Genomic DNA, 21,894 nt, shown 5'->3' on the forward strand with positions numbered 1-21,894 from the left:
TATTTTTGTGGGTTTTTTTTTTCCTTAACCTAAAGATGTCATAGAAATATTAACTTAATATTAAATATTTACTTGTATGCTAATCACGATGACACGTCCGGTTATGGATTATTCCTCTGCAGAGAAGACTTGGATGAGATAAAGCCGGGTAAATCCAGGCTGTGTGACAGAGGGCTGAAGGCTTAACCAGCTCTCCTTATTTCTATTTAGGGTCATAGCTTCCATCTCAGAGCTACCTCCAGGGCTCTACTCCTGTCTCTGCAAGCCTTGTGTTCACCGTCTTAGAGCCTGCTCTGCCCTCCAGGCCTGACGTGTCATTGAGGTGTTAGCAGCCCAGCCATGCATCCAGCCCCACCAAAACAGGCTTCAGGTCCAGTTCAGCTCACTTTGAGATGTCATTAGACTCACACATTTCTTCCATTCTCTCCTATGCCTCTTTCTTTCCTCGCTTCCCATCCTGCAGCACTTTGATCCTTAGGGCCTCAGATCACATAAGAGCTCATGAAGGCCCAGTACAGGCTCCTTCTGTTTAGTGCTGCTTTGAGCCAAGGCAGGAGGGAGCAGACAGTGTGGGATGCATGGTCCAGCTTTCTGTAGGCTGCTGAGAGGTCCTCCTCAAGGACAGTGCTCTGCAGCCATTGGTGCCGTCCCTGCTGCCTCGTTAATGCGCAGAATAGTCCAGGAGCTGATTCTACACTATTAACACAAATGTGAAATATCAGAGAGTCTTTAAGTGAGGAGGAGTGGGTGCACTTTCCACCTTTTGTCATACTGACCTTGTGTCTCTTGAGGCTCCTTCACCCAACTCACTACAGCGCCGTGTAGCTGCCAGGCAGAGCTGTTTAAAGTGCAGCTCTTGTTGCCCAATAAAGGGTTACACTTTAAAATGTAAAAGTGGATTCCCTTCATGGTGCGGTGTAGAAGAGAAAACTCTTCTAAAGAACATCTTTTATCTCTTACTAAATAAAAGACCTGGGAGAAAGTCATTTAACATCTCTGGGCCTGTTTCTTTATGTGTGAAGTATAAATAGTGCATTCTTTTGCCATCTACTGAAAGCAGTTAAGAGCAAATGAAATTGAGTTGTTAATTGCTGGTTTCAGTAATTCTTGTTTGGTTATAACAATATGACAAGGGTATTTAAATATGTATTTAGGAAGAGTTATTTTTATTGTAAACTTTATAGCTGCCAAAATGAAGATCGATAGAACGAACTCTAATGTCCCTCAACAGGTAGGATAAACAGTGGAGAAGCAAACTGTGGGATAGCCTTACATCGGAATACTCCTCCACAAAAATAACAATATATACATTGGGAGTTTTCCGTCCCTTTCCTGGTATTTTCAGTTCTGTGTAGTACAGGATTGCTGTGGGTGAGAAGCACTGCAATAACAGTGACTTACAGTATTTTTATTGAAGGTTTTTGGTTTTTTCCCTTAAATCTCTTCTCAAGGAACACATCATAGGGCTGATATTTCTTTTTTTTTAGGGATGATATTTCTATTTCCTATGAAAACTTACTTAGAATTAATTGGCAGTCAGTGCTAAAGTTGAAGTATTTACATTTCTTCTTTCCCTTATTTTTCTTTTGTGAGCTAAGAGTATGACATAGCATAAGTTTTTTATAAGTCTTCCTCTACTCCTAATGCTGCATTGTTTTTCATATAGTCTGGAATCTTTAATAAATGCTCAGCATACAGACTGAATGGGTATGTGGAAAGGATATAACCCTAACACACCTTCCCTTGTTTTTAATTACACAGTATCTCCCTGGATAAGTTTTGCATGAGCACAAGTAAGTGCTCTGGAATTCCTTAAATTCCACATATATGATAGATGAGGAAAATTTTTAGAATGATAGAAATTTTCTCTATCTGAGGTGTAATGGTAGTTATAGAATTGCATAAATTTCTCAATACTCATCAAGGAGTACACCTCTAAAAGGTAATTGATTTGTCATTATCATGTATTTTTTTATTATTATTATTCATTTTAATAGACATTTACAGAGGTTTTGGATTTCCATTCATTCATTGCCGCACTTTTCCCCCCGCCCATGGGATCAATTATGCATACTGCGTTGGTGATGAGGGAAAGAACTGTTTAAAAGGGATATATGATTAGATGTTATTGTCATGACAGGAGTCCAGAATGAAGGCTGTATAGTGGAGTGGACTTGGGGGGAGAGATTGCATAACAATGAAAGAATTTTACTTTTCAAAGAGAAGAGCGAACTGGGGGGAGTTGGGCAGGGAGAAAAGTGCAACAATGAATGAGTGGAAATCCAAAGTCTTTGTAAACTTTCATTAAAATTAATTTTTTTAAAAGAGTGAAAAGAATTCCCCTACCAAATAGCACGTAAAACTTAAAAGAACATTATCATACAGTATTCACAGACACGGTTCCACGCCCTGGCTGCTCGAGGCTGCAGTGTTGATGGTAGTTCCTGGGGAAGGGACTTGTCCGCGTCATTCTCACAGTTCAGGGTGAGCACTGCCTATTTGATGGACTGCTGCGAAACAAATACAGCATGCTAGTTTTGTTTTATGCCTTTTTTTCTTTGTGAAAACAACAACCCTTTTTTTAGCTTCTTTCAGTTAGTGAAAGCAGAAACTAATGTAGAGCTCTGATAAAAATGAAATAAGTGAACTTTTTGGAAAAGCAGAGAATAACTCTGTAGTCTTGGTGTCTGGCTTCTTTAACTCACCATGTTGCTTGGAGATTATTTTTTTTAAAATTGTGTTTATTGTGGTTTGCTCCTTTGTTTACATTTCCTTTCTCTCTTAATATTGTGTTTTCCTCTACTCTTTTGAACATATAAAATACTTGCCCAAAGACCTCTGCAGAGAAGAGAACCCCCCTGCGGGTCAAAAAAATTCCACCACCAGACCCTTCCCACCCTCCAGTCTCCTCCTCCTGGGCTGCAGTGTGGAACCTGTTCCAGCCAGTAGGTTGGCGGGCGATCCTAAGGCTCACCCTTTTGTTTCCCTTCTGGCAGGAGTCCTGCACTGCCTGTGGTCCAATGTCCAAAATGTGATTTTTGTCCCATTTTCTGTTGTTCGGCAGCAAGAAGGTAAATTTGGTCCCTGCTACACCATCTTGGTCAGAATGAAGTCTTTCTAAATGTCATTATGTGTTGCTGCTTCTAGTGGGAGATTGACCTCTGGTGGCATAGTCGCTAGGGAGAGGTGCTGCTCACCCGAGGGTGGTGCCTCCCTGGAGGTTCAGCTCCGCCAGCTGCTCCGTGAGGGGAAGGTGGGCAGTCTCGTCCACGCGGCTTACAGCCTCAGAGAACTCACTCGGAAGGTCTGCTGTGAATTGGTTTCAATTCACCCACAATGAATCAGTGAGAGATTAGGGCACTTTGGCTCATCAGTTCTCAACGTTTTAAAGAATCATAGACTTAAGTTTTAGTCTTTGTAACGTACATGAACATATATAATTTAAACGATGTTCTTTGATGTTAGGCTAAATTTGAGTGTTATTTCTCTGGCCATCTTTTCATTTTCTACGTAACAAGTATTACTTTCAGGTTGCAGCAGACTTCTGTCGAGTCTCTCAGCATCAATGATGCATGTTCTAGTGTAGTAGTATGCTTAAAAGGATATTTTCTAGTTACACGTTTCTGATTGGATAGTGTGTCAGACATTTCTGATTGGATAGTGTGTCAGGCATTTTGTATGCTGTTTGAGTTGGGTTTTGGTTTGGGTTTTTTTAAATAAGCTGAGTCTAACATTTGTGAGAAAGTATACTCATTTCTAATCATGAATATTTATAGTTAAGAATATCACAAAGCAGTTGTTAGCTCATGATGAGCTGATCTTTAAAATTTATTGGCTTGATCTGACTAACTGAACAATTTTATATATGTGTTCACCGACTGGTCTTTTTTTTTTTATTATACCAGAACATTTATTGCATAACTAAACAGTGGAATTCTTAAGATGAACTGGATGCTGCAACAGCTGCCTGTTTAGGTTTCGGTGTTGTTCCTTCATGGAATCCATGCCTGAATCTGCAGTCAACGATCTTTAGGTGCCTCATGCGACCAGTACCGTTGGTATTTTGCCTGTTAGCCTTGGCACTCCAGTTATACTTTCTCTTGCGCTTGGCAGGGTAGCCACACTTGCCACAGGTGGACTTCTGGAGGTGGTAGGCCTTGGAGCTACAGCGGCGGCACAGCGTGTGCGTCTTATTGCGACGCTTTCCAAACGATGACGTTCCCTTCATCTTGTCGCCTCCTCGTAGGTAGCAAACAGGTTGGCACAGGGAACAAGGATGAAAGGCGATTAAAAGAAGCCCCAGACTGGTCTTTTATAGTGTCAAAAACTGACCAAAAATTTAGTCTTCTTAGCAATTAGAATGCTATATATACTTTAATCCATTAGCATTTTGGGGAAGATGAAACAAAGAGGATTGAAAATAGGATTTGACTTTGTTATTATAGATTTTTTTTTCTAAAAAAATTTAAGGAAACATAACAAAGATTCAACTATTGAGAAAACTTTTGTTCCTGAATGGATTTATCTCTAGTCTTTGGTATCAAATGAATGACAGCAGGCTTAGTTAGCAGATCAGAATTCTAATCGCAGATGCCATCTGTATATGCTACTACTGTAGGCAAATCTGTACCTCTGTAAGGATCTTCTAATCTAGAAAATTAAGATGATAATAAATATCCTAAGGCCCACCTGACCTAGGCCATAACCTTCACAATTACTTGCTCTGCCTCTGAGAGCTGGGCAGTGACTAAGGATGACAGAAGAAGAATTGATGCCTTTGAGTTGTGGTGCTGGAGAAGAGTCTTGAACACACATACCATCAACCACCAAGAAAACAAATAGGTCTGTCTTGGAGAGAGTGAAACCAAGTTTCTCCTTGGAGGCAAGGATTTTGAAGCTTCGTCTTACATACTTCGGGCACGTGGTCAGGAGGGACTGATCCATGGAAAGGGACATTATGCTCAGAAGAGTGGAGGGACAGCGCTGAACAGGAAGACCCCAGATGAGATGGATTGATACAGTAACTAGGGCAATGGGAGAAGGTGTGTCAGAGTCAGTGAGACTGGCTTAGGACAGGGCAGGCTTCAGAGCTATTATACATAGGGTAGCTGTGAGTCACAGGTGATTCGACGGCACATAATAACAACATGTAGTTGTTGTTAAGTCACCTGTGACTCATAGCGACCCTATGTATGACAGCTCTGAAGCCTGCCCTGCCCTGAGCCAGTCTCACTGACTCCGACACACCTTTCTCCATTGCCCTAATTCCTGTATCATTCCATCTCTTCCAGGGTCTTCCTCTCCTGTGCTACTCCTCTACCTTTCAAAGCATGATGTCCCTTTCCAAGGACCACTCCCTCCTGGACATGTCAAATGGTTGAAATTGTTTAAGGATGCTATCATGCTTAAACTCTTAGTTGTTAAACTTTATATTCTAAATTGATAGAAGACCTCTGACCAGCACTTCATATGGTAAAATACAAAGCAAAAATAGCAGATGTCCTAACTTGAATCTTGATGTTTTAAGGCTTCATATTAGTTTAATAAGTACAAAAATCTATATTCCTATTTGTATTCCTCTCTATGTTGTATTTACTGTGCCAAATTATTTTGCATTGGAAATGAAGGCATAAAATAGAACTAGTTAGACAAGCTGGAGGAAGAGATCATTGCCCCTTTTCCACTCCTTTTTCTTAGTGCTATTTTGTGTTTTCTCTCCCTGTGATTTTTCCAGGCAAAGAGTGCGTGCAGCAGTTAGCTGAGAACACCAGATATTTCAGGAGACGCCTGAAAGAGATGGGCTTCATCATCTATGGAAATGAAGACTCTCCAGTGGTGCCTTTGATGCTCTACATGCCAGCCAAAATTGGGTGTGTTTTGTTAGAAAATGAGGGATGTCTGTCACACAAGACTTTCAGTAGCTGTGATAGGAGACTAAGGGCTATGGATTTTGTTAGGAGAAAAATGTCTGGGTCTCTTGTTCATAAGCTTTATTTGCTTGATCTGCTACTAAACAGTGCATTCTAAATTATAAAATTTGTTAAAATATTTCTTCTTTCTTTCAACAAACATGTGATTGTTTTGTGAATCCAGCAGGGTGGCTGTTTTCACTTTGTGACAGTTGACAGTGCCCTAGTCCCGCCTATCTCTGCCCCTAAGCTTGGTCCTGTGTTAAGGCACTGTGTCAGGAGAGTGGTATGGATCAGCGAACAGAATTTTTAAAAATCCACATCCTAGACAAGCTTCCATTTGAGTGAAAGCCAGAGTCAGAGAGACAGAAGACTGTGGATTTGGTTGTGTGTTAGAAGATAGGCTATAGGAGAAAACAGATCAGGAAGAGCACGTTGATAGTCCCTTCTGGGCGGGCAGAGTACATTAAAGAAAGTAGTTAGGGTATGCCTTACTGAGAATTTGCTTCCAAAAACACTACATTTCAGCAAAGACTAAAAGAAACTCAGATCCATTTGGGGAAACACTCATATAAAGGCTGTATCACAAAAATTGTCTTGTTGATGGAAGAATAGCAAAGAGGTCAGCGGAGCCAGAGTGCAAGGTCCAAGGGGGTCAGTGGCTGCGAGGTCAGAGGGCTGATAGCAGAGTGTGTTACTGGATAGTTACCAGATGTGCAGATTGCACGAGCTTGTTTGGTTCATGCAAAATATACATTAAGGAAAACTTTACCCTGGAATGGCTCTCAGTGTATTTGAAAAGACCATATGTATAACAAAACCAAAAGCTATTTGAAAAGCAAATGGGAATCAGTGTAACTATATGAAAAATAGTTCTATGCAAAAGTACACAGGAGATAAGAATAAAGAAGTGGTTTTCTTTGTATAGTATAAAGTAAGTGGGAAAAAATGTCTTTTCAGGATGAATGAGTTTTGAGCTATATTTTAAATATAAGATTGGATGTATTTCACTGTTCATATTTAACAGAACTCATCCAAGGAGCAGACCTTTTTCTGTGTCTTTGAATTACCAGTGCCTGCCACAGCCCCTGCCTCGCCGGGGGTGTCCAGTTAATTTTTGCTGAAGTGACTAGCAGGAAGAATTACATTGGGAATCCTGCTGGTTTGAGGAGAAATTGGGGAACAGTGGCTTACCAAGGGGAAATCATGAGTCATTTGTCAAAAAGCCGTGTGAGTACTTGGCAATGTAGTCTTCAGAGAGTATGTTAGGGAAGAACCACAGCACAGGTTGTCTTCCTTGTTCTTCTTTAAATAGAATTATCATAAATAAACTGGAAGGATTGCTGGACCTGGAGGACTCGCTTTGTCAATAATCCTTTCACTTTGTCAAGAATCCTTTCTGTAGAAAAGATTGTATCTATAGAGAGGATTGTATCTAACCTGAGGTCCCTGGGTGGTAAAATGGCAAGTGCCCAGCTCCTAACTGGAAGGTAACAAGTTCAGATCTACCCAGAGGTGCCTCAGAAAAATAGGAAGATGGGCTAATCTTACAAACCACAAAACCAGGCAAACAAAAGACGAAAAAAAATCTGAATTCCAAAAGCAGGCACTGTCAAAGAATCGTCTGTTCCTAAAAGGCTCCCATCAGTTGGCCAGCCTGTCTGTAGGAGGATGTCCCTGTACCTACAGACCCAGCAGACTGCCAATCCTGTCAATTCGAGGACCAGGTTTTAAACTCACGTTCATTTGGAAGCTTCTGAGCCCCTGTTAGATCAGGGACACTCTTTAAGGCTTCAGTTACAATTGTCATTAGATCAGTTGCCTTGATAATTGGTCCGTCAGCTCTTCGTTCACCTTTGTGAAGGAACCCATCTGGGAGACTACCACCCTGTGGATGAAAGGAGGAATAAGAGGTGTTTTTGTGAACTGTCTGTTCTCATTTTAAGAGACGTTAAAGGAAGCTCCTAACAGAAGTCTCCAATAGCTGCATTACCAGAGAGTCTAAATCAGTCAGAACACTTTGTACTCTGGGCTTCCTGGCTTATTTTCCATTATTTTCTTTCCCCTCACAGCGCCTTTGGGCGGGAGATGTTGAAGCGGAACATTGGTGTGGTTGTGGTCGGATTTCCTGCTACCCCTATTATTGAGTCCAGAGCTAGATTTTGCTTGTCGGCAGCTCATACCAAAGAAATACTTGATACGGTAAGTAGACACTTCTTCTTTATTATGAATACACCTTTATGATGAGGTAAGAATAAATTACTTGTGAATCCTTATGTTCTCAGAGAGCCTAAGTGATTTACTGGTAAGAAATAGGTGGTGCACTATGTTACCTAAACATAGTTATTTGAAAATAAATCACAAATACTTTAACACTGCCCACTAAGCTCTGCATTATCAGAACTAGCTTGTTTTTCTGGCTTCATCTTGTTTGTCTTCCACTCTTCTCAGTAAGAACTCCACAGCCATCATATCTCTATCTAATGCTGTCGCATGTTGTTCTGACTGTGCAGGTTTTTTTCTCAAGCCTTTCTTCTCCTTTGCCTGTCTTCCCCCACCCCTGCCCCCATGCTGAGAAAAACGTATCCTAATTCAACAGTTTCTACATGTATAATTTAGCAACATTGATTACATTCTTCAAATTTTACAACCATTCTTGGATTTCTGATTCTCTCATTAACTTAAGTTCCCTAAGAGTCCTATCTAATTTTTCAAGTTACTGTTTCACTTTGATCCCATATAAGTAATTTGTAAAGGAGCATATTGCCCAAGAGAAGCCTCTTTGGCTAGCTCAACTGCTGATTAGTTTTGAGAAGACTTCAGGAGTTAATATGGATGTTATTGAACAATATCACTGATAATCTCTTCAGAACAGAGCAAGGAAACACTGCATGGTTCAAAATCAGGAACGGAGTGCATCAGGGATGTGTCTATTTCTACACCTTTCTAATCTATATTTGAAACAGATCATTTGAGAGACTGGACTTGATGAAGAAGAATGTGACATCAGAATTGGAAGAAGACTCGTCAACAACCTGCATTATGCAGATGACACAATCTTGCTTGCTGAGACTGAAGAAGACCTGTATGAAGTATTTGCTGCAGAAGGTCAAGGACTACAGTCTCCAATATAGATGAAAGCTCAGCATGAAGAAAATGAAGATTCTCACCACTGGGCCGATTGGCCGCATCATAATAGATGGAGAAGAGAATCTGCTGTTAGAGTCCTCTCCAGAGTGCTGAGAAGCAATGATGTCAGACTGGAGACTAAGGTGCACCTGATACATGATCTTCACAATTACTTGCTGTGCATCAGAGAGCTGAACAGTGACTAAGGATGAAAGAAGAAGAATTGATGCCTTTGAGTTGTGGTGCTGGAAAGAAGTATTGAGCACACTATGAACTGCCAAAAGAATAAACAGGTCTAGCCTAGATAGGGTGAAACCAAGTTTCTCCTTGGAGACAAGGATTTTGAAGTTCCATCTCACATACAATCAGCATGTTGCCTGGAGGAATCAGTCCTTGGAGAAGGACATCATACTTGGAAGGATGGATAGATGGCACAGGAGAGGAAGACCCTGGATGAGACAAATTGATACAGTGACTAGGGTAAGGGGCAGGTGTATCAGAGAAAGTGAGATTAGCTGAGCTCTTATGCATAGGGTCACCATGAGTTGCAGCCAACTCAGTGGCACATTATTACAACAGCATATCAGAGAAATCAGTTTCAGGGATTCATTCACCCCCTCATGGCTCCGGAAAGTCTAGCGTCTATTATGACAGTTTGAAATTCTGTTCTTCATCTGCCCCTTTTGATCAGGATACTGCTATGGAATTGTAGATTAAAATGTTCAGCTGTTCAATAGCTGCACACCATCCATTTCTTCAAATCTCATGGCAAAGTTGCCATTTAACTGCACGTTCTGTATCCTGCTCCTCTTCCTGACTCTTCATCTTCCTCTGTTGCTACAGTGAATACAGACCAACTACATACTGAATGGTTACTTACATGCTTTTAAGACCCCAGACCCCACACACCAAACTAAATAGAAGAACAGAAGCACTAAACACATCATTTGGCCTGTTAACTGGGATGTCCCATAAAACCATTACTCTAAACCTCCACACCAAGGAATCACGTCCCATGAGCCATAGCTGCTCCTGAAGTATGTTTTCAGACACTGTAATGGCCTCCACAGCTATTTGGTGGTCATTATTATACTATATTCATTCTTTGTAAGCCATTTAAAAGAAATTTGCTCAGAGGTGGTAATAATTCCTAGGACTGCCATAGCAAACTGGGTAACTTAAAACAATGAGAATGTTTTCTCTTATAGTTCAGGAGGCAAGTGTTACAAAATCAAAATACAGCAGGGCTGGTTCTTCCTGGAGGCTTTTAAAGACAATCCCTCCTATGTCTCTCTTCTAGCTTCCGGTGGTTGCTTCAAGTCCTTAGCTCATAGTCCAAAGCTCCAGTGTCCATTTTACATGGTGTTTTCTCTCTGTGTGTCTATGTCTCTGTATCCTAATCTCCTTCATTTTTCTCTTGCAAAGACACTAGTCATTGGACCTGGGGCCAATCCCAACCCAGTATGACCCCATTTTAACTAATTACATCAGCAAAGACCATATAGTCAAATATGCCTGCTGAGATTCTGAACAAACGTGAGTGTTGAGGAGACATTGGTCAATCTAGGACAAATGTATTCCAGATTATTCAGTCCTTAGAAGGAAGGATAGAGAAGCTCTGTCTCACATACTTTGGGCATGTTCTTAGGAGAGGCTATTCCTTGAAAAGGGTCATCATGCTTGGAAAGGTCAATGAAAGAGAGAAACATCCTCAACAAGGTAGACATTGAATGACTGCAGCACTGGGCAGAAATGTGTCAGAGATGGTGGGGACGGCACAGGATAAGACAGGGTTCAGATCTGTTGTTCGTAGGATCTCTATGAGTCGTACTTGACTTGGCAGCACCCAAAAGACCACCACCAGTTATTTCAGAGTGTAATAATTCATTGTTTCTACTATATTCTCATCTCTTGGTATACATACATATACACACACACACACACACACATACACACACACACATTATATATATACACATATATATACATATATATATATATAGTTTCACATCTAACACTTTAGACTTCTGGTAATTATTTCTGAAAGTTTTAGAACTCCCAGAAAAAAAACTGCCCAAAACTCAAATTTGTTGTCTTTATGTCAGTACCAACTCTTGCCTAGTCAGTGAAGAGTCTGTAGGCTGTCTATCGCACCAGAAGAAAGTGCCCATCTTTTTTGCAGCGGAGCCATTTATACATTCAAACCACCTGAGAGGCTCCGCCTTTGGGTTAGCAACACAGCTTGCTGTGGACCGCTCCACCAGAGCTTCTCAGCCTCTCGTTCACTCTCATAACAACCTAGCCTTCGAGTCAGAGCCTCATAGTTGCCCCTCTGGTGTGTTTTCAGACAATAGGGACAGTGTACATTTTATTTGCAAGTCATACTGATTTTTCATACAATCATCCATAGTTCTTTCATTTTATGACACTGATTATATTAATGTGGCTAGTTTGTTACAGTGTCAAATCAGCCCTTTATTGTGTGGCCTTTCCCTTCACCCAATTTATTTATGAATTTGTGACCTTAACCACATGCTATGTTTGTCAGATTGGATTCATTTTATTGCCACTGTGTTTTTATTTATTATGATATTTAGTATCTTTTCCATAGATGTTTCCACTTCTCAGAATTCTTATCAGTAATTCTTGCTTTGATTAATCTAGACATGTCCCAATAAAAAGAAATTAAGATAATTTAGCACTGCTGACCTGCCTGGAAAAGAAAACATAAAAGAAGTAATTTTTTTTATAAGTACTTTTTAAAAGTCTAAACATCTTTTTGTTTGTAGCTCTATGAGAAAGTTATAAAATCTGACTTTTTAAAATAGCTACATAAATTAATAATTATGAAACAGTTGATAAACTTAGAGTGCATAAAAAATCTAATTTTTATATCCTTATAAAGACAATAGCACAGGGAGGGGGGAAAGAATGTAATTATATTAGAGATAACTTTTTATGTACTGTTGAAAATTAACTACTGTTAATCTGAAATAGATTGCTTTAAAATTATCCCTAGGGCAACAACTAACTAAATAATGCATATATAAATAAATACATTACTTGACACAAAAGAAAGTAATAATGGAGAAATACTGGAACAGCTAAGACCTAAAACATCCAGGAAACAAACAACAATGACAGATGTAAATCCTGCTTTACTATTGAATACATTAAATATAAATTGACAAAACTCTTCAATCAGAATTCAAAGATTTGTAGGAATGAGTTTAAGAACATGAACTATATCCTCTCTACCAGAGACACACTTTGCATTTACAGACATAATTAAGCTGAATTCTGTCTGCAAATGGAATAGAAATAATGGAATGGATAGAAAAAATAAGCTTGCTCAGCTCCACAATCAACACTCTTGGAACGAGCAGTCAGGAAATGAAAAGATTAATTGCTCTGTGAAAATCTGCTGTCAGAGACCTCTCCAGAGTACTGAGAAGCAACAGTGTTAGTCTAGAGACTAAGGTGCACCTGATTCAGGCCACGATCTTCAGTTATTTGCTGTGCATCAGAGAGCTGGACAGTGACTAAGGATGACAAAAGAATTATTTATGCCTTTCATTTGTGGTCCTGGGGAAGAGTATTGAACATAGCATGAACCACCAAAAGAATAAACATGTCTGTCTTTGAGAGGGTGAAATCAAGTTTCTCCTTGGAGGCTAGGATTTTGAAGCTCTGTCTCACATACTTTGGGCACATAGCCTGGAGGGACCAGTCCTTGGAGAAGGATATCATGCTTGGAAGGATGAAGGAACAGCACAGGAGAGGAAAACTGCAGATGAGATGAAGTGACACAAAGACTGAGGTAATGGGTGTAGATGTGTCGGAGACAGTGACACTGGCTCAGAATAGGCAGGCTTCAGAGCTGTTGTACGTAGGGTCGCTATGAGTCGCAAGCACCTCGATGGTGCATAACAGCAATAACAACATGCAAACAGTACAGGGACATTATGCTTGGAAAGATGGAGGGTCAGTGAAAGAGAGGAAGACCCTGAACTAGATGGATTCACACAGTGACTGCTGCATAGACCCTGAAGTAGATGGCTTCACACAGTGACTGCTGCATTGGGCTTGACTGTATCAGAAAGTGTGAGGATAACACAAGATACAACAGGGGTCAGAACTGTTCATGCACTTGCTGTGGGTCATACTTGACTCAGTGATACCGAACAGTATGCAAACAGTAACCAAAAGAACCACAGTGGACACAGTTCAAACGCGGGCGGGCGGTCCCACTGCTCTGCAGTTGCTGTCGTGTCTTCCGAGCTGTGTTGTCTCTCTGCCCACTGGATGACCTCTCAGACCGCAACCCAGCCACAGCCAGCATTGTTGCCTCCCAAAAAGGGGCAGAGCCTAGCGGGGACGCTTCTTGGGGCTCCATGGGCAAGAGGCTACAGCAGGAGCTGGTGACCCTCATGATGTCTGGCGACAAAGGGATTTCTGCCTTTCCTGAATCCAACAACCTTTACAAATGGGTAGGGACCATCCATGGAGCCACTGGCACAGCATATGAAGACCTGAGGTATAAGCTCTCCCTAGAGTTCCCGAGCGGCTACCTTTACAAAGTGCCCACGGTGAAGTTCCTCACTCCCTGCTGCCATCCCAACGTGGACACTCGGTAACATCTGCCTAGACATCCTGAAGGACAAGTGGTCTTCCCTGTATGACGTCAGAACCATCCTCCTCTCCATCCAGAGCCTGCTAGGAGAACCCAACATCGACAGCCCTTGGAACACACACGCTGCTGAACGCTAGAAAAACCCCACAGCCTATTACCTACAGGAAACCTACTCGAAGCAAGTCACCAGCCAAGAGCCCTGACCCGGTCGGTCTGGCCTCTCTCCTTGTGCCGTGTCATCTTTTTCCCTTAGTTGATCTGGCCTTCTTGATTTCTGTCCAAGAGTTTATATCTGAAGCTGTGGCGTCCTTTCTGTTTTATTTGGTTTGGGGTTTTTTTTAATTTTTTTTTTTTTTTTTACTTTTTTCCTTGCTTATTTTTTTTATTTCTTTTAAATATAATTTTAATGAACATTTACAGAGATTTTGGATTTCTATTCATTCATTTATTTGTTTTTTTAAAATTAAGCTTCTGTTTGAACCTTTATGATGAATATATTAAATAAACACATTTGGGGTTAAAAAAAAGAACCAGAGTGCTAACGTGAGACAAAATCAACTTTAAGACAGAAATTGTTTCATAATAAGAAAAAGAGCATTCTGTAATGATAAAAATAAATGGTGAATCCATGAGTCTGACAAAGGAATTAAGTACTTAACAGCAGAGCTTGAAAATACATGAAATAACAGCATAATTCACATTCCTCAGGTACACAGAGAATATTTGCCAGCTTGGACTAGGCAATAAAGCAAACCTCAATAAATTTAAAACAATTAAAATCTTAATAGGTGTATTCTCTGACATGAGAATGGCATTCATTCAATTAGAAACCAATATCAGAAAGTAAATTTGGCAAAGTTACATTATATGGAAATTTGACAACACACTCCAGTAAGTAAACAATGACATAACAGGGAAATTGGACAAATCAGAATGGAAACATACCATACCAAACCCTAAAGGAAGCAGCAGAGCAGTCTCAGAAAAATCTATAGCTATGAACTCTATATTTAAAAAGACCTTTAGTTACAATCTATCCTTCTGTCTTAAGAAACTGGGGAGGGGTGGAATCCCAAAGCAGGCAGAAGGAAGGAAATAATAAAAATCAGAACAGAAACTAATGAAATAGAGAATTAGAGAAAATTATTAACAGATTCAAAATTTCGGGGAGCTCTGGTGGCCTAGTGGCAAGGAGCTGCAACTACAATCCCCGAGGCGCACAGTTCGAATCCACCAGATGCTCTGCCGGGAAAGGAGGGATAATCTCCTCCTATACCAGTCAGATCTGATTTGACGGTACACGCACACAAAAATAATAAAATTAAAAAAAAATTCAAAATTTCGTTCTTTAATGAGATCAATAGTTGTGATAAACCTTAGAATCCTAATTAACAGTCATTTATTCTGTTACTGTTTGGGAGGCTGCAAGTCCAAATTTAGGGTGCCAGCTGTCAGGAGAAACTTTTCTCTCCTCTTCTAGGAGTTTCCTAATGAAGGAACTTGTCTTCTTTTTTAAGGGCACTCCAGTTCCCCGGTAATGAGAATCTTTGATTTCTCATGTTTTTGATTTGTTGTTGAGCTTCAATCAATATTGAAGGCTGCAGTCCTTGACCTTCTGCAGCAAGCGCTTCAGGTCCTCTTTAGTTTCAGCAAGCACGGTTGTGTCATCTGCATAATGCAGATTGTTGTTGAGTCTTCTCCAATCCTGATTCCACACTTCTCCTCATAGAACCCAGCCTCCTAGATAATCTGTTCTACATATAGATTTTAAAGATATGGAGATAGGACACATTCTTGGCGCACACTCTTCCCAATTTTGAACTATACAGTGTTTCCTTTCTCTGTTCTGATGACTGCTTCCTAGTCCAAGTATAGATTTTGCATAAGCACAGTCAAGTGTTCGGGGATTCCCACTCTTCTCAGAGTCAGCCACAGCTTGTGATCCATACAGTCAAATGACCTTTGCATAGTCAATGAAACACAGATAGACATTTCTCTGGTACTCTTTGCTTTCAGCCAAGATCCTTCTGACATTAGCGATAATATCCCTAGTACCACAACCTCTTCTAAACCCAGCCTGCACTTCAAGCAGTTCTCTTTTGATGGGTTGTTCCAGTCATTTTTGGGTATTTGTCAGCAGAATCTTGCTTGCATGTGGTATCAGTAATACTGTTCAGTAATTTCAGCACTCTGTCAGATCACCCTTCTTTGGAATGGGAATTAATATAGATCTTTACCAGTCAATTTGCCAGGTGATTGTTCACTGGGCCAATTGGCAGCATCATGATAGATGGTGAAGAGATTGATAACAGCTTCAGTTTGCTTGGCTCTACAGTCAACACTCTTGCAGTCAGTTGGCCAGGAGATGACCTCTCTTGGAGAAGCTGGTGGATTTGAACCATGTGCATTTGGGAGGGCAGTGCAGCATCTTACCACTAAGCCACCAGGACTCCCAAAACACACACTTTGGAAACTGATTCAAGAATAAATACAAAACTTGAATAGACATTTCACAAACAGATTAATGATGTAATAGAATTCACAACAGAAACTAGGTCCAGATTGTTTTCACTGGTGAATTCTACTAAATGTTTAAAGAATTAACACCAATTCTTCACAGACTCTACCAGCCAATGGAAGAGGAGAATGCAACTCCCAACTCACATGAGAACAGTATTGAAAATAACATACAGAAAACAAAATGATTGGCCAAATAACTCATGAAAACAGATAGATAAATCCTCGTCAGCAAAATGGCAAATCAAATCCAGTAGCATTATATAAAGAATAAGACACATGAATGTACATATATACATATGAACAAGTGAAATTTATTTAGTGGAAAATTATTTAGCATAATAATAAGATGACGGTTTTTTAAAAAAAATGCCTATTGTCTCCAAAACCAGAAAATTAATCTGAGAAAATCCAACCCCCTTTCATGATAAAACCCTCAGCAAACAAGGAAAAAAGGGCATTTGTTCAATATGATAAAGACTTCACAGATAATAACCTAATTTATATATGTGTATTAACATTTGATTATGCTCATGCGAAACCTATGCTTGGACCAGGAAGCAGTCCTCAGAACAGAGCAGGGGAAAACTGCATAATTCAAAATCAGGAAAAGAGTGCATCAAGGATATGTCCTGTCTCCATACCTTTTCAGTTAATATATGGAACAAATCATTCAGGAGGCTGGGCTTTATGAGGAAGAATGTGGCATAGGGATTGAAGGAAGACTCATCAACAACCTACAATATGCAGATAACACAGTATTGCTTACCGAAACTGAGACCTGAAGCACTTACTCCAGAAACTCAAGGACTCTAGTCTTAAATATGGGTTGAAGCTCAACATCAAGATGACGGAGATTCTAACCACTGAACCAATTGGTAGCACCATGATGGATGGAGAAGAGATTTGAAGTTGTTAACAATTACAGCTTTCTCGGCTCCACAACCAACACTCTTGCTACCAGCAGTCAGGAAATCAAAAGACAAATTGCACTGGGAAAATCTGCTGTAAGGGATCACTCCAGAGTATTGAGAAGCAAAGATGTCAGTTTAGTGACTAAACATGCCTAATTCAGGCCATGGTCTTTACAGTCATTTGCTGTGCAGTGGAGGGCTAGACATTGACTGGCAGAAGAATTGATGCCTTTCATTTGTGGTCCTGGAGAAGAGTCTTGAACATACCATGGACTGCCAAGAGAAGAAACAGGTCTGTGTTGTAGACGGTGAAACCAAATTTCACCTTGGAGGCCAAGACTTTGAAGCTCTGACGTGGCCAGGAGGTACTGGTCCTTGGAGAAGGAAATCATGCTTGGAAGTATGGAGTGACAGTGCAGGAGAGGAAGACCCCAGTTGAGATGGATTGACACAGTGACTCGGGTAATGGGAGTAGGTATTTTGGAGGCAGTTAGACTGGCTAAGGATAGGGTAAGCTTCAGAGGTGTTATACATAAAGTCACTATGAATTGCAGATGACTGGACAGCACATAACAACCACCACCACCATACGTTTTTTGTTGTGAAAGACAGTGCTTGCTTGCAAGCAATCTTTCCGTATGAAAACTTATTACTAAGAAGGCATAAATCAAAGCATTGTAGCATAAGAATCAAAGTAATCTAGCATAAGAATAATCATATAGGAGCTCTAGTGGCAAGAAGCTGCACTGCAATCCCAGAGGTGTATGGTTCAAATCCACCAGATGCTTTGCTGGAAAAGGAGGGACAATCTCTTCCTGTACCTGTCAGATCTGATTTGACGGTACACACACACAAAATAATAATAATAAAAAATTTTTTTTTAAAAAGAATAATCTTATAGGGAGCTCTGGTGGCTTAGTGGCAAGAAGCTGCACTGCAATCCCAGAGGTACACCGTTCAAATCCACCAGATGATTTGCTGGAGGAGGAGAGGCAATCTCCTTCTGTACTAGTCAGATCTGATTTGACGATACACACACACACACACAAAATACTAAAATTAAAAAAAGAATAATCATATAGCTCAGTGGAACAGAATTAGAATCCAGAAATAAGCTTTTTTTAAAAAAAATGATTTTTATAAGGAATGTTAAGACAGTTCCATGGAGCCAAAGCATAGTCTTTTCGCCAAATGATTCTTGAACAACTGGCTATCTAGATCTGCCACATGCGAAAAATAAGTAGGATTTTGAACTCACAGTATATGTAAAAAATTAACTCAAAGTGGGTCATAAATGTAAATAAAAGGTGAAAGTATAACATTATTGGGAGGGGAAAAAAATCTAAGAGTAAATCTTTGTGCCTTCACTGTCATGTCAGTTCTTACTCATAGTGACATTCCTTTGTGTTCCTGTGGCTATAAATCTTTACACTAGGGAACTGCTATCTTTTTCTTGCAGAGATGGATTTGAACTGCCCACCTTTGAGGTAGTAGCCCAATATGTTATTCACTATGCCACCAGTGCTCCTTCGTAACACTGAGTAGGATCAGCACTCACCCCTCATTGCCATCAAATCAAAACCAATTCATAGCTGATCCTCCAGCGTCTTTTCCCAGGTGATAAATCACATGGAAGATTACTTGCCTTTCTCCCTCAGAGCAGTTGATCGATTCGAACTAGCCACCTTTAGCTTAGCAGCTCAGCCACCTACATAGAAGGCCACGAGAGCTCCCCTCAAGTAAAGAATGAATAAACAACCATAGAGGCCATTTAAAAAAAATAGAGTACTGATTCAAAGGACAGCATGGGTGAGCCTTGAAAACATAGTAAGTAATAGGAGTTAGACTCAAAAGTCCACATAGTGTATAATTCTATTTATAGTTGATCCTAATTATTTGTGGGCATTGTGTTTGTGAATGTTCCTACTTACTAAACCTTATTTACAGTCACAAAATCAGTACTTGCAGTGATTTTTAGTTGTTCACAGAATGCAGAGCAGTGAAAATTTTGACTTGCCCAAAACACCCCTTCACAGCTGGTGTTTAGCAGTGGTGCTCAGCCCTTCTCTCTGCACTCCTTATATAAATAAGTATGCTTTTTGCTATCTGCTTACTGTTGTGGGGTTTTGTATTTTTGTGTGTTTTGTTGGTGATTTCACTGTTTAGTATGAGTTGTACTGTTGGCCATGAGTACAGTGCCCGTGTGAATAACCAGTACATTTAAAATGCCACATGTGTGAAGGGAAGGGCAATATACAATAAAAGTCTAATAGGACATTTTCGTAAATTAATATAATAAGTTATATAGACCAGGAGTTCATAAATGTTCTTTCCTTTGTGAACCTAATAAGTTATGTGAAATCTCTTTTAAATTAGTAAATCCTATATCAAAGGAAGCTCTGTTGGCCTAGTGGCAAGATGCAGCATGGCAATTCCAAAAAAACATGGTTTGAATCCACCAGCTACTCTGTAGGAGAAGTATCTGCAGTCTCTTCTGTGCCATTAACTGCCTCTGGAAACCCACTGGAAGGTCAGCTATGGGTTGGTTCCAACTCAGTGGTCCCCAACAACAACACATCAAAGAGCAGAGGCAGAAATGGTTAATGAAGTCTCCCAGCTGACCTTTCTCTTAAATTGTTTAAGAGCTTTGGATTAAACTTTTCAAAACTATCCCTGTTCAGATAGCATGTTGAAGTCTCATCTTCTGTTTGCCTTTATTAGTTTTTGTATTTTTTTATGTGAAAAATCTTTTTTCTTAAGTTAAACTTTATAAGGAAAAGTATTAAATATTTTCCCCTTTCTTTCCCCAAACTGGTTTTTAAAAGTTAGCTTTGTAGATGGATAAACTTGCTTTTTATACTAAGTATGATTTTAAAACAACTGTCTTACTTTTGTGTAATACGAAGTATGCATTCTGAAATTAAATTTTAGCCATTGTAATACTGAAGGGAAATATGATGGGGATTTGTAGAGTCCCACTAGGTAACAATGCTATTCTCCTACTTTTCCGGCCTGTTGTGGGTCCCTTGTTTCTGAATCTGAGGGCCAAGGATCTGCCATTCATTGAACACTGCATGCAATGGCCTGTGCTAGGAACTTTCTACAAATGGTAAAAATCCTCCCTTCTAAAGGGTTGCAGATTTTTCCCCCCCTTGTCTTTGGATTTCTCTGGCAGCTTAAGATATCTCTCTATTGCATCTGTTTTTCTGAGAAATTATAGACACAGGTCACTTTCCTAAATGGAGATTCTCTATTTTAACTATGCTCCTTTTAAAGAAGGAGTCACAGTGGGCTCTGGTGGCCCAGTGGCAAGAAACTGCACTGCAATCTGAGAGGTGCACGGTTCGAACACTCCAGATGCTCTGCTGAAGAAGAAGGGACAGTCTCCTCCCGTAGCAGTCAGATCTGATTTGACAGTACACACACACACACACACACAAAATGGAAATAAAATAAAAAAAAAGAAGGGGTCACTTTGGGTATGACATTTACTGTTTGTGTACTTTTCTGCGCATACATTATATTTCCATCAAAAGGTTATTGAAATACACGAATGAAACCACTTTAGAATTACCTCTAGCAATTAGGACCACTGATTAGAGAGAGACTTTTCTATTCATCTCATACTGTTTTCTTTTTTGAGCTTTGAAAGTTTACAGAACAGTTGTTTTTCCTTTAAACTTTATACATCTTTTCATTTTATACTTTTTTTTTTTAATACGGAAAATTTGAAAAAAAAAAAACTTTGTAGAAGTACAGGTTTTACCAAAAAGGAGGAGAGTTATCAGGAGAACAGTTCTGTAGGTTAGGATTTGGGACTTTGAAGTGAGGCCTGATATCCAGTCCCAGTTCTGACCTTTACTTTGTCTGTTGTGTACTCAGAGTCTCCCACCAACAGCTTCTACTCTCTCTACCAACACCACATAATAGCTCGGCTTGGGGACTTTTTAAATTTTGCATCAGGGACCATCTAGGAATCTTAACTCCCACCAGTTTTCTGAAATGTAAGTTTATGAGTTACTAGGAAGAATGACATTTTAGCCAGTGTGGATGCATGTCCTTTACCCACCATTTCATACTTTGACAAACTATACCCTTTTTATGGTTGGACTAAAGTACTTGTTCAGAAAAGTAGCTCTTTCTTGTAGCTGTAAAGTCATCTGATCTAAGTGTCAGCACTCATCAAAGCTCCACTACCGACAGCCGTAACTACAATCATCTTCAAGAAAATCAGGAAGCATGCATGCTCGCATCCTGCTGGCTCTCACTGACCTCTGCTTTGTCTTATGTTTTAGGCTTTAAAGGAGATAGATGAAGTTGGAGACCTTTTGCAGCTGAAGTATTCCCGCCACCGGTTGGTGCCTCTACTCGACAGGCCCTTTGACGAGACTACATACGAAGAAACAGAAGACTGAGCCTTTTTGGTGCTCCCTTCATGGAACCCTCCTTCCTCATTTGCAGGACAGTGTGTGGCCTTTCCGAGCCGGTTCCAGGAGCCACACCTCTGTGGCCACCTCATGTGAAAGACGTTGCTTCGACTCCAGAAGGTGGCCACCTCCACCCTAAATGGCATTTTGTATATAGTGAAAAACTGCTTGACATCCTTTCTTTGCTACATCTCACCTTTGAAGAGAAAGGTGATTTAATTTGTTTTGTTTTGTTTTGTTTTTCCATTAAAAGAAGGTTTATTTTATAACCCTTTTACTTGTGATATCACACTGACCCCAGCCTGTTGCATCCTAACCATTTAGTCATTCCCCATTCCCATCCACCATGAAGACTAGCGGCTCTC

The 21,894-nt window shown here is 40.1% G+C and overlaps 1 protein-coding gene and 1 pseudogene across 1 annotated transcript in view; both read left to right on the forward strand.

Moving 5' to 3' along the window:
* SPTLC2 (serine palmitoyltransferase, long chain base subunit 2) overlaps positions 1-21,517 on the forward strand; it is a 169,077-nt gene extending 147,560 nt beyond the window's left edge. The window contains exons 12-14 of the mRNA XM_006884770.1: positions 5,735-5,870; positions 7,982-8,111; positions 21,398-21,517. Coding sequence (XP_006884832.1) covers positions 5,735-5,870; positions 7,982-8,111; positions 21,398-21,517 — 386 coding nt within the window. The remainder of the gene's footprint in view (positions 1-5,734; positions 5,871-7,981; positions 8,112-21,397) is intronic.
* Positions 10,550-13,874, forward strand: LOC102854776 (annotated as a pseudogene).
* Positions 21,518-21,894: the final 377 nt, after the last annotated feature.

The sequence above is a fragment of the Elephantulus edwardii genome, unplaced genomic scaffold, assembly GCF_000299155.1.
Source record: "Elephantulus edwardii isolate Elephantulus edwardi_28Jun2011 unplaced genomic scaffold, EleEdw1.0 scaffold00037, whole genome shotgun sequence".
In the NCBI taxonomy this organism is placed as follows: domain Eukaryota; kingdom Metazoa; phylum Chordata; class Mammalia; order Macroscelidea; family Macroscelididae; genus Elephantulus; species Elephantulus edwardii.